Genomic DNA, 11,438 nt, shown 5'->3' with positions numbered 1-11,438 from the left:
CACCATGGCTTTGGATGTTTGCCAACTCGCCGTGTTCGGGTTCCTGGTGACCTGACGGAGGTGCCATCTGGTTCCCTGCCAGCCTTGGTTTTAGTTGCTGCTTGCACGGTGGTCGCATCTAGGGGTTTTCCCACGGCTCCGCCTCTTTCAGATGCTCAGTGTCGGTTCGTTACGTGGCTGGTTCGGTCTTCTCCTCGAGTTTTCCCGTCTGGTAATTTGGACTAGTTTCACCATCTGTTGATTAGGTGGCTTCGTTGATGGTGTCCCACCTGCGTGCTTCGTCTCGGCGGCGGTATGGGGTTTACTGGCGGTCCTTCCTTTTTCTTTTTCTCTTCTTAGGTCTATTGCATTTTTTGTTGAGGTGGTCTTGTCCTTTTTCGCGTGGCTGTTCAGGACTGTCATCTTGTGCCGCATACTGTCGCCTTGTCTCATGCGGCGCTGGCGGAGCCACTATGGCTTGCTTTCGGTTTTGATGTTCCTTCTGCACAGATTCACAGCTGTCTCGGGCATTGTTTCACCTCCAGCCTGCGCCTGCACTGCCTGAGCCGTGCTGGTCTTGGACAGGGTGCTTTCTCTTTCCCTCGATTTGTTGTGGCCCCTTTGGTTTGTTCATTTGCAGCCGTCTCTTCTTTTCTAGCGAGGTTGGGATGGCTGTTTTCCAAAAGGGTACCTGGGGTTATTGATGCTTGGTTTGGCTGGGAGTGCGTCTTCTTGTGTCCGGTTGTAGCTCTCAGCCATTGCCTGCTTGCCGCGGCCTCTGTGGTCCTGGACGCGTTTTGAGTTGTCCCTGGGTTCTCTTCGTCCCTGTACCAGGGTTTGGGTCTTCCGCGGGGGGGGGGGGGGTCTTTGGTGTTGTCAGATGTCTTACTTTTGGTTTTCGGGCGCGTGGTTTCCGCCTCCAGGGTTTGTCCCTCTTCTGTCCTTGTCTTTGGGTAGATAGCTTCAGGGAGCCGACGGGGCTCCCCCCAGAAAACCAGCGGTGAATGTAATGAAATGACAATTTCTGGGTGAGACCCGGAGGCTCCCCTCCCTCCCTACCGGTTAGCGGCTTTTTCGCATGTTTTGACATCTAGCCTCAGAACTGAAGGTGTGGGTTGCTGGTGCGAGGGGTCTGGGGCTTCCCCTTTCCCTCCCGGGTAGAGGGGAGCTACTCAAACGGCGGCGCGGCAAGTGGTGATGTCGTGCTCATTTGTTTGTTATTCTTTGGGAGTTCTGTCCACTCGTTTGACTTTCAGTAGTAGTTTCAACCAGAATAGGGGTTTGTTTTGGGATGTTTACCTTTCTGGGTGCCTGACCCGGTCGATAGCAGACATAGAATTCTCCAAGTCATATGTACTATTCTATAGGCCATTGCTCCTCGTGCCTCTGAGGGGGGCCAGGTTCTGGCTCGTGGTCCCCGGTAGGCCTATGAACTCCATTCACACTGAATGATGCCAAAGTCTAATATATTGCATATCAGCGTGGATAGCTCCGGGGAGCCTTTGGGTCTCACCCCAGAAAATGGCGTTTCATTACATTCATCGCTGCTTTTTTTTTTATTTTTCCACATTGGATATTTTTTCTACATTAATAGAGCAATTGTCATTTGCTTATGCAGCCTCAAGGGTTTCACCTTATTGGGGTGAAGGGGTTCACATACAACTCCCTGGGGCCAATGGTTTTGCCTTGCCCCCCCTCTCCGGGTGTTGTATGTGCGAAAAAGTAGGTCTCGGTAGGTTTTCAGTTGGGGTAAAAGAGGGAAAAGGGTCTTTGCACATGTTGGAGAATGGACGGTGCAGTAGGGCTCCCTTTTAAAAATGAGAAGCATTACTTGGGACAATAAATCCTTTCATGTACTGGCAAAGTGCTGGTCTCCCTCGCTGCCCTGGTAGGTGGTATCCCTTGGTTATCTTGAGGTTATCTTGAGATGATTTCGGGGCTTTTTTTTAGTGTCCCCGCGGCCCGGTCCTCAACCAGGCCTCCACCCCCAGGAAGCAGCCCGTGACAGCTGACTAACACCCAGGTACCTATTTTACTGCTAGGTAACAGGGGCATAGGGTGAAAGAAACTCTGCCCATTGTTTCTCGCCGGCACCTGGGATCGAACCCAGGACCACAGGATCACAAGTCCAGCGTGCTGTCCGCTCGGCCGACCGGCTCCCATTTGCTTATGGGGGCCCCAACCCTGAAAAATACAGGATGCATTAAAAAGTCCCGGTAGTACAGTTGGATTCGTTCTCGACAGTTGAGCATTCCAGGTTCGAATCCTGGACGGGACAGAAATGGTTGGGTACATTTCCTTTCACCTAATGCCTCTGTTCACCTAGCAGTGAGTAGGTACCCCAAGAGTTAGTCAGCTTGTTGTAGGGTTGCATCCTGGGAAGGGTCAGTAATTTGGCCTGGGAAGGGAAGAGATCTTATTAAAAAAAAAAAAAAAAAAAAAAAAAAAAAAAAAAAATTTAATACACTGGCTTCCTGTCCCTCGGCACAGTAAATTGGCAGACTTGCTCTTCAGGCTCATGGGGAGGGCAGCCTCTTCGGGCTCATGGCAAGGCCCAGGCCATCGAGACAAGCTGCGATGGATGGTCGGGCTCCCTAACTCCGGCTACTGTGGGCCCAGACTCGGCTTTCTTTGCTTCAGCCTGCTGATTCTCTCCATTTCCCTGTCATGTCTTTGCAGGGATGACTCCAAAGTTCCCAGTGGTGTTACGAATCAATCTTTGGTTGTTGGGAGGCCTGACGGCGGAGTGGACAGTGCTTGTTATTCGTAGTCCTAAGGTTCTGGGTTCGATCCCCAGCGGAGGTGGAAACAAATGGGCAGTTTCTTTCACCCTGATGTCCCTGTTCACCTAGCAGTAAATGGGTACCTGGGAATTAGACAGCTGCTACGGGCTGCTTCCTGGGGATGTGTAACAAAGAGGACCGGGCTGCGGGGATGCCAAGCCTCGAAATCATCGCAAGGTAACTCATCCTTTTACCCCGCTCCCCTCCCCAACTCCCTAAAGGGGAAGCATGCTGTGTCATCCTTTCAATTGAACATACACGTTTCCCTTAACCAGTATTAACCACCCCTCAAAAGTGGTTCCTAGATATGGGTGAGGGGACTATAGTGTTGGCCACAGGTAGGTGGATGATACTTCTGCTTCCCTCTCCTACCCACTGTGATGATACACAAGTGAATTATGCCCATGTTGCTTTGCCACCAATGTGTTCACGGTGCACGGGGACCCATAAATTCCCCAGTGTTCCTTCATCTAGACATTGAGCTTTCCTATCTTAAAGATATTGAGCTATTTTTTATATTTGAAACTGTCTATGGAATCTGCCTCCTCTACATCACTTCCTAGTACATTCCATATGTTAACTACTGACACTGGAAAAGTTCTTTCTGACGTCCCCTTTTCAGTTTCCACCTGTGCTAAACAGGTTATCTTTATCTACCCTGTCAATTCCTCTTTAAGAATTTTATAGGTTGTGCTCATGTCTCCCCAAACTCTTCTGTCTTCCAGTGTTGAGAGATTCAGTTCCAGTACTCCAGTAATATTTGAATATCCTGCCCATTTGATGGTGCTACAGTCCTCCCCCCCCCCCCCACCCGGCTTGGCACCTTCTTTTGATACTTGGACTATTGCATCCAAGCATGGGGACCATCTTCAGGATATCTGCTTAGAAGGAAGTGCAGCACAGAGTAACAAAAATCATCCCAGAAATAAGTAGACTCACATCAGGAAGTGTATGACTAAGAACACTGCAAACCAAACATAACAGGGCTGATCTCATCAAAACGTTTAAAATACTGAATAATTTTGAAATTATTAATCCATATAACTTTTTTAATTAAAAGGTTACATGTAAAACATGCAAGTGTTGTGTGTAACACAATTTCAAGCTCTACAAACCACAATGGACAGATTTTTTCACCCACGGAATCGCCTACCTGCCGAGGCCGTAAATGCATAACTTGGTGCTGCAGTTCGAAATCCTTCCGGATAAAATCACCAGGAAAAATGAGGGAGCTTTGACAAACTACTGGCTTCCTGTCCTAGTCGACGCCATTTGAGAGTTAGTGACCATACAACTGCCACCCTTTAGAATGAGACTAGCACAAATGGAGAATCTCTTCCACCCCCTACCAATCCAGGAAGAAACCAAGCAGCCCAGTAGAAATGTGTAGTACAATAAATTGGTACACAAATGCAGATAGCATTATAAATAAAGAAGTAAAGCTGCCAGAACGGGTGGCAAAACTACATCCTTAAAACATCGCAGTTATGGAAACAAAACTTAAAGAATGCAAGAGAGGATCCAAAGAGGATGGCGGGTAGTAAGAAAATAAGAGAAATGGGTGGAGGATGATCAGTAGCTCTGATAAGACAATATTAGAGCCTTGAGGAGGTTGATTCTTAAAGTAACCAACCAGAAGGACTTCATACTAAGAATGATGACAGGACCATAAAAAGATTGAGGTAGGTGTCATTTACAACTCGACATCAACTATGGGAGAGTCAAGAGGAGGATATAATAACTGCAATGAAACATGCCTGAAGATAATAGAAAACACAGCCACAGTGGCTAGGAGACTTAGGGCAAAGATGCTGATACTTGGGGGGGGGATTTTTACCACAGGGAAATTGACTGGTCAACAAAGAACCCTCACGAGGGAGGTAAAACATGGGGCGCAACACTTGTTGACACTACAAACACTTCCTGTTGCAGCATATCAAGGAACTCACAAGAGAGAGAGGTGGTGATCTACCAGCTACTCTAGACCTGGTGTGTACCCAAAATGAAGATGGTTATCTTGAGATGATTTCGGGGCTTTTAGTGTCCCCGCGGCCCGGTCCTCGACCAGGCCTCCACCCCCCAGGAAGCAGCCCGTGACAGCTGACTAACACCCAGATACCTATTTTACTGCTAGGTAACGGGCATAGGGTGAAAGAAACTCTGCCCATTGTTCCTCGCCGGCGCCTGGGATCGAACCCAGGACCATAGGATCACAAGTCCAGCGTGCTGTCCGCTCGGCCGACTGGCTCCCCGGTCAGGGATGACGGAGAGAACTTAAAATGAGGTGCTACTACGAGCCAATGACCACTGCATTATCGTTTTAGATGACTGTAAAATTGAAAAAGTGCCCGCAGCAGGATAAAGAGCATGAGAAGGGGGGGGGGGGGGTGGACTACAGGAGGTTTGGTATTGCCTGCAGAAGGTTTGGCAAGAGACCGAGATGGAAGGGAGGTCAGCAAATGAGATTATGGAACTCTTAACACAAATCCAAAGAAGCAACGGAACAGTTCATACCTCTCATGAGAGAAGCAGATGAAAGGAGAACACCAAACACATGGTTCAATTTGAAAGGAAAAGGAAAAGATAAAAAAAGGTATGGAAAATGTATAGGGACATCAATACAGAGGCAAATAGGGAAGTACTTAAGAGGGCCAGAAATGAGTACACCAGAATCAGGAGGGCAGCAGTGTGAAAATGACATTGAGGCAAAAGAAAAGAGCAAACCTATGCTATTGTAAAGTTATATATATGGGAAAACTATGTTACAAGACTGTGATTAGACTGTGGAGACAGGTAGGAACACTCTTGGAGAATAAGAAATTAGTATTGTATGTGAAGAACTCGACAGAAGGCTCCAAGAGGTTTATAAACCAGGACCAGATTGGTGTTCCAATTAGGGGATGACCGCCGATGGCCAGAAACAACACTAGACATAATTGAAGATAGTGAAGAAGAGGTAAATAAGACACCTGGAAGAAGTGGTTATAGAAAGAGCAATAGGACCAGACTATATAAGACGAAGCTTACTAAGGCAAGCTGACGGAATCTTGTGTTGCCAATTAACTAGTGTTAAGTATTACACCAGAGAAGGGAGAGCTACCAGGAAACTGGAAAAAGGCAAATGTAGTTCTAGTATTACTGGGAACGGACATCATGTACTAAACTATAGACTAGTGTCATTCATATATATATTTTCTATGCAAAATGCTGGAAAAAGTTATCAAGAAAAGGATTATAGAACATTTGGGGGAAGTAAATTTTATAACGGGCACAAGACAGCTTCAGAGATGAAAAATCATGCTAAACAAACTTGATAAGACAAGAGAAGGAAAGATGGGTAGCCTGCATCTTCCTAGACTACCAGAAAGCATTTCATATAGTTCCTCAAAAGACTTCCTACTCAAGATGGAGAGATAATACAAGATAATAGGAAAGCCGTGGATCAGGGTATGGGAGTGCCTGACAGACAAGACACGAATGGCCACAGTCAGAGTAGATTTAACTATACCATATAGTGAAGGCAGTTACAAGAAACAATAAGATAAAAAGACCAAGCAGTAGACATAATCCCAACACTAATACCAGAAGCTCATGCAAACAGGATAACATCAGCAGCATACGGCAAGTTAACAAATGTAAGAACATCACTTAAGAATGAAACGAGGAAGCTTATTTACAACTTTACCTTGCTTTAATAACACTTACAATATGATAAAATATAAATTGCTCAATGTAAAGGAGTTAAAAAATAGATCAATTAATAAAAATTGGTCTGACATTGTGTAGTTCATTTTAATAGGAAGTCATCTGCCAATAAAGTACAGTATCTAGCAATGCTATGTCATATACAAGTCCATAAACACTGCCTATAGAAGATCATTACACAATAGATATTGTGTATAGATAGATCGATAGATAGATACCTATAGATAGATCGTTACACAAGGCTGCAGCGCCAGAATAGAACCAACACCTCGTGAAGCATAAACAAAATCTTTAGAAATCTTAATAGATGTTTGCAACCAGATTACTACCAGAATTGAGAGGGATTAACTTTGAACAAATTCTGAGGGAATTCGCCCTCATGGGCTCAGGTCAAGAAACAAAAGGGGGAGGGGGACACTACATGTAAGATCTTGAGGAGAACTGATAAAGGAAGCAGGACAAGGGAATGACATTGAAAACTGGACACAAAATTAGTCCAGTCTCCGTGTACCTACACCTCGTCAGTCTCCGTGGTGTAGTGGTAAGACACTCGCCTGGCGTTCCGCGAGCGCTATGTCATGGGTTCGTATCCTGGCCGGGGAGGATTTACTGGGCGCAATTCCTTAACTGTAGCCTCTGTTTAACGCAACAGTAAAATGTGTACTTGGATGAAAAAACGATTCTTCGCGGCAGGGGATCGTATTCCAGGGACCATAGGATTAAGGACTTGCCCGAAACGCTACGCGTACTAGTGGCTGTACAAGAATGTAACAACTCTTGTATATATATCTCATTAAGTCATAGAAATATAAGAATGCTCTCATTCTATGTACAAGTTGTTGCCGAGTGGAATGCATTGAAGAAGAGGTTGTTGAAGCCAATTCCATCCATAAATTTAAGTGAAGACAATGGAAACATTAATGCTGAAAGAATTAATTAGCATGCCAGGTATAAATGGATAAGGGGCAGGGCATAAAATGCTAAACCTCACTTCACCCCCCCCCTCCCCTCCCCCTGTAGCCTCGGATAGGCGAGTTATAATAAAGGTATCGAGAAAAAACGGCCACAAAATTAGTGAGCATTCAAAACAAGGCGATGGGTTTTGGTGGAGGACGGACCTATTAGTCATATATAAAGGAAGGATTATCTTGCTTTAATAACAACTGTCTTAATTACATTAATAACACTTGGTGGCTTATCTTGAGATGATTTCGGGGCTTAGCATCCCTGCGGCCCGGTCCTCGACCAGGCCTCCTTTTTGTTACACATCCCCCAGGAAGCAGCCCGTAGCAGCTGTCTAACTCCCAGGTACCTATTTGCTGCTAGGTGAACAGGTGCATCAGGGTGAAATAAATTCTGCCCATTTGTTTCCGCCTCCACCGGGGATCGAACCCGGAACCTTAGGACTACAATTCCCAAGCGCTGTCAACTCAGCTGTCAGGCCCCCCTAACTTACAATATGATAAAATATAAATTGCTCAATGTAAATGAGTTAAAAAAAAAAGGTCAATTAATTAATAAAAGTTGGTCTAAGTCATTGTGTAGTTCATTTTAGAAGGAAGTCGTCTGCACCAATAAAGTATCTAACAATGCCATATCAGATAAAAGATAAAGGTACTGATAGGAAGCACAAGTGAGCGAGTATGCTGTTAGATTTCAGTACTGTAGTGTACTAGGAAGCGGTCATGTAGGACACTACAGCTGCTGCTACAACTGCTACTACTGCTGCTGGAGCTGCAACTACTACTACTGCTGCCACTGCTTCCGGTGCTGTTATTACTACTACTGCTACTTACTGCTGCCAAAACTCAAACTGGCACCAGTGGGGTAAGTTCTCAAACATTAAGAGAAAGATTTCACATCAACACTGTGTGTGGGTGTGGTGTACTCATTTATTTGTGCTTGTGGGGGTTGAGCTTTGGCTCTTTGGTCCCACCTCTCGGCTGTCAATCAACTGGTGTAGAGATTCCTGAGCCTACTGGGCTCTATCATATCTACATTTGAAACTGTGTATGGAGTCAACCTCCACTGTGGTTCATGGGTGTGGTGTGTGGCTGTGGTTCATGGGTGTGGTGTGTGGCTGTGGTTCATGGGTGTGGTGTGTGGCTGTGGTTCATGGGTGTAGTGTGTGTGGCTGTGGTTCATGGGTGTGGTGTGTGGCTGTGGTTCATGGGTGTGGTGTGTGGCTGTGGTTCATGGGTGTAGTGTGTGTGGCTGTGGTTCATGGGTGTTGTGTGTGTGGCTGTGGTTCATGGGTGTAGTGTGTGTGGCTGTGGTTCATGGGTGTAGTGTGTGTGGCTGTGGTTCATGGGTGTAGTGTGTGTGGCTGTGGTTCATGGGTGTAGTGTGTGTGGCTGTGGTTCATGGGTGTAGTGTGTGTGGCTGTGGTTCATGGGTGTAGTGTGTGTGGCTGTGGTTCATGGGTGTAGTGTGTGTGGCTGTGGTTCATGGGTGTAGTGTGTGTGGCTGTGGTTCATGGGTGTAGTGTGTGTGGCTGTGGTTCATGGGTGTAGTGTGTGTGGCTGTGGTTCATGGGTGTAGTGTGTGTGGCTGTGGTTCATGGGTGTAGTGTGTGTGGCTGTGGTTCATGGGTGTAGTGTGTGTGGCTGTGGTTCATGGGTGTAGTGTGTGTGGCTGTGGTTCATGGGTGTAGTGTGTGTGGCTGTGGTTCATGGGTGTAGTGTGTGTGGCTGTGGTTCATGGGTGTAGTGTGTGTGGCTGTGGTTCATGGGTGTAGTGTGTGTGGCTGTGGTTCATGGGTGTAGTGTGTGTGGCTGTGGTTCATGGGTGTAGTGTGTGTGGCTGTGGTTCATGGGTGTAGTGTGTGTGGCTGTGGTTCATGGGTGTGGTGTGTGTGGCTGTGGTTCATGGGTGTGGTGTGTGGCTGTGGTTCACGGGTGTGGTGTGTGGCTGTGGTTCACGGGTGTGGTGTGTGACTGTGGTTCATGGGTGTGGTGTGTGGCTGTGGTTCATGGGTGTAGTGTGTGTGGTTGTGGTTCATGGGTGTGGTTGTGGTTCATGGCTGTGGTTCATGGATTACGTAACAGAGGTCTAGTGGTGAGTGATACGGAAATGAATTACGATAAAGATAAATATTTGACTAAGTGAAAAACGTATGCCTCAGATACTACATTTAGAAATGGCCAAAATTACCAAAATATTAATTTTCTAAGTTTCAGAGGAGTGCGAGGAATGTGGGTGGTGGTGATGGCAATGTGGGCGGTGGTGGGGACGTGGGCGGCCCCACACTGCAATACCCACAACCATTGTTCTGACTGTATCACCTCTCCAGGCTGCATATGGTGCAGCAAGGAGGTGTGTTGGTCCCCAACTATGTTTGTTGTTTGTGGTAGGGCAAGGAGGTACAGGAAGCAGCTGTAACAATTTTCATTTAGTCAAACAACTTTTATACATGCAATAATAGTCAGGACAACATAGTCTGAGGTTCATGTCGTCTCTCGTCTTTCCATTTCTCTCATGACCTCACCTGCCCGCAGAACTTCACAGAGCTGCCAAGGTGTGGCAGTGAAGATCTTATAGAGACTTACTTCGAGAGATGTAGAGGCTTCGTGGCCGACATCGCGTCCTCCACGGCCAACATCGAGGACGAGGAGCTGTCCGGCGATGACGCCACCTCCCACGACACCATCGTTCAGATTCGTCCTCAGAAGGTCGAAGTGGTCTCCAAAGTAGGTGAGTTTAACTTCATCCAGGCTAGCATGGTCCAATTTACACAATGTGCTTATCACATTTGTTTTTTCATGTATTAAATGGCACCTCTGTGATGTCACGAGATGAGACGACGCTGAACAAGTCACGTGACCTAAAATGGCCAATGGGAGGTGACTCGAGACCATCTGGGATTATATGGCAGTTGTCATTCGCCCAGATGTTAGAAGAGGGTGTTTGACCCAGGAGTTTGGCTCTATATAGTCATCAGCTGACTACAGAGCCCCGAGTATTGACCCTGGTCAATAATTTCAGTAATAGCGACTTCTACCAAGAGGACTCTATTCCAAGCAGCCCTGGATCAATGATATGGAGGTTTAGCCAAATGTCATTAAAATGTGATGTAGCACTGATGGGTATCTGGTGTATATTCAGTGGTCTAAATGTAGTCTCTAATGGGTGATTCATTGTCTGATCATGCCCAAGGATTCGGCAGTTGTCATCTGGATGTTAGTCCGGCACTACTTCAGGAAGTGCCAGACCAACCGGGCTGTGGAGAATATGTGGGCCTGCGAGCCACTCCGAGCAACAGCCTGGTGGACCAAACTCTCACAAGTCAAGCCTGGTCTCGGGCCGGGCTTGGAGAGTAGAAGAACTCCCAGAACCTCATCAAACAGGTATCAAGCAGGTAACCTCAGGTACGTGGATCAGGCACAGGCCCATTCTTGCCCTGATTCCAGCTGAGTTCTGATAACTCTCAAAGAAATAGAAGATCTATTTTGTATATGACGCATCAACAGTCACTACGGTCCCAGTCCATATTGGATTACTATCCCTTGAAAATGAGACTAAGTCAATGGAACTAACTGTTCCAATCTCATCAAGAAGTAGTCTCCCAGAGAGGCTGCTAGGAGGCTGGTAGTGTTAACTGCTGGGAGGCATCTGTGGACGATGTACATCTGAGACATGGTGGGGCTAGAGAGATGGCCAACCCGTCCTCATCATATAACATTGCATTTTGGCGTATACTCTTACCTAAGGCCAAAAATTGTCATACTAGAACATGGAAGCAACTTGCGAAATTGACAAACTGTCCCGTTTTCTGTTTTGGGTCCTATTAGTAGGTTAGGAGAGGACACTTTAGTACGATGGTTTCTTGACATTGGAGAACCATAGGAGGACGGGGTGGGTGGGCACAGCACTCTTCTCCCTACCACCGCACTCTGGGTGTGGATTATGATACATTCATGAGATACTGTGTGTGCCTAATCTGATATTTCTTATCTATATCTATAACAGAAT

At 46.5% G+C, this 11,438-nt stretch overlaps 1 protein-coding gene across 3 annotated transcripts in view; it reads left to right on the top strand.

Annotated features, from left to right (window-relative positions):
• The first annotated feature begins 8,094 nt into the window (after nt 1-8,094).
• The window catches only part of LOC123772862 (integrin beta-PS), a 28,687-nt gene continuing 25,343 nt past the window's right edge, over nt 8,095-11,438 (top strand). Inside the window, exons 1-3 of one of the 3 annotated variants that reach the window (XM_045766218.2) lie at nt 8,095-8,294; nt 9,641-9,782; nt 9,965-10,160. In XM_045766218.2, coding sequence (XP_045622174.2) covers nt 9,660-9,782; nt 9,965-10,160 — 319 coding nt within the window. In that variant the 5' untranslated portion in view covers nt 8,095-8,294; nt 9,641-9,659. The remainder of the gene's footprint in view (nt 8,295-9,640; nt 9,783-9,964; nt 10,161-11,438) is intronic. The other 2 variants (XM_045766220.2, XM_045766219.2) reach the window with 2 other exon arrangements.

Source organism: Procambarus clarkii, chromosome 12, assembly GCF_040958095.1.
Source record: "Procambarus clarkii isolate CNS0578487 chromosome 12, FALCON_Pclarkii_2.0, whole genome shotgun sequence".
NCBI classification, from domain to species: domain Eukaryota; kingdom Metazoa; phylum Arthropoda; class Malacostraca; order Decapoda; family Cambaridae; genus Procambarus; species Procambarus clarkii.
Note: the sequence above shows the minus strand (reverse complement) of the source record. Positions and strands in the feature narration are given on the sequence as shown.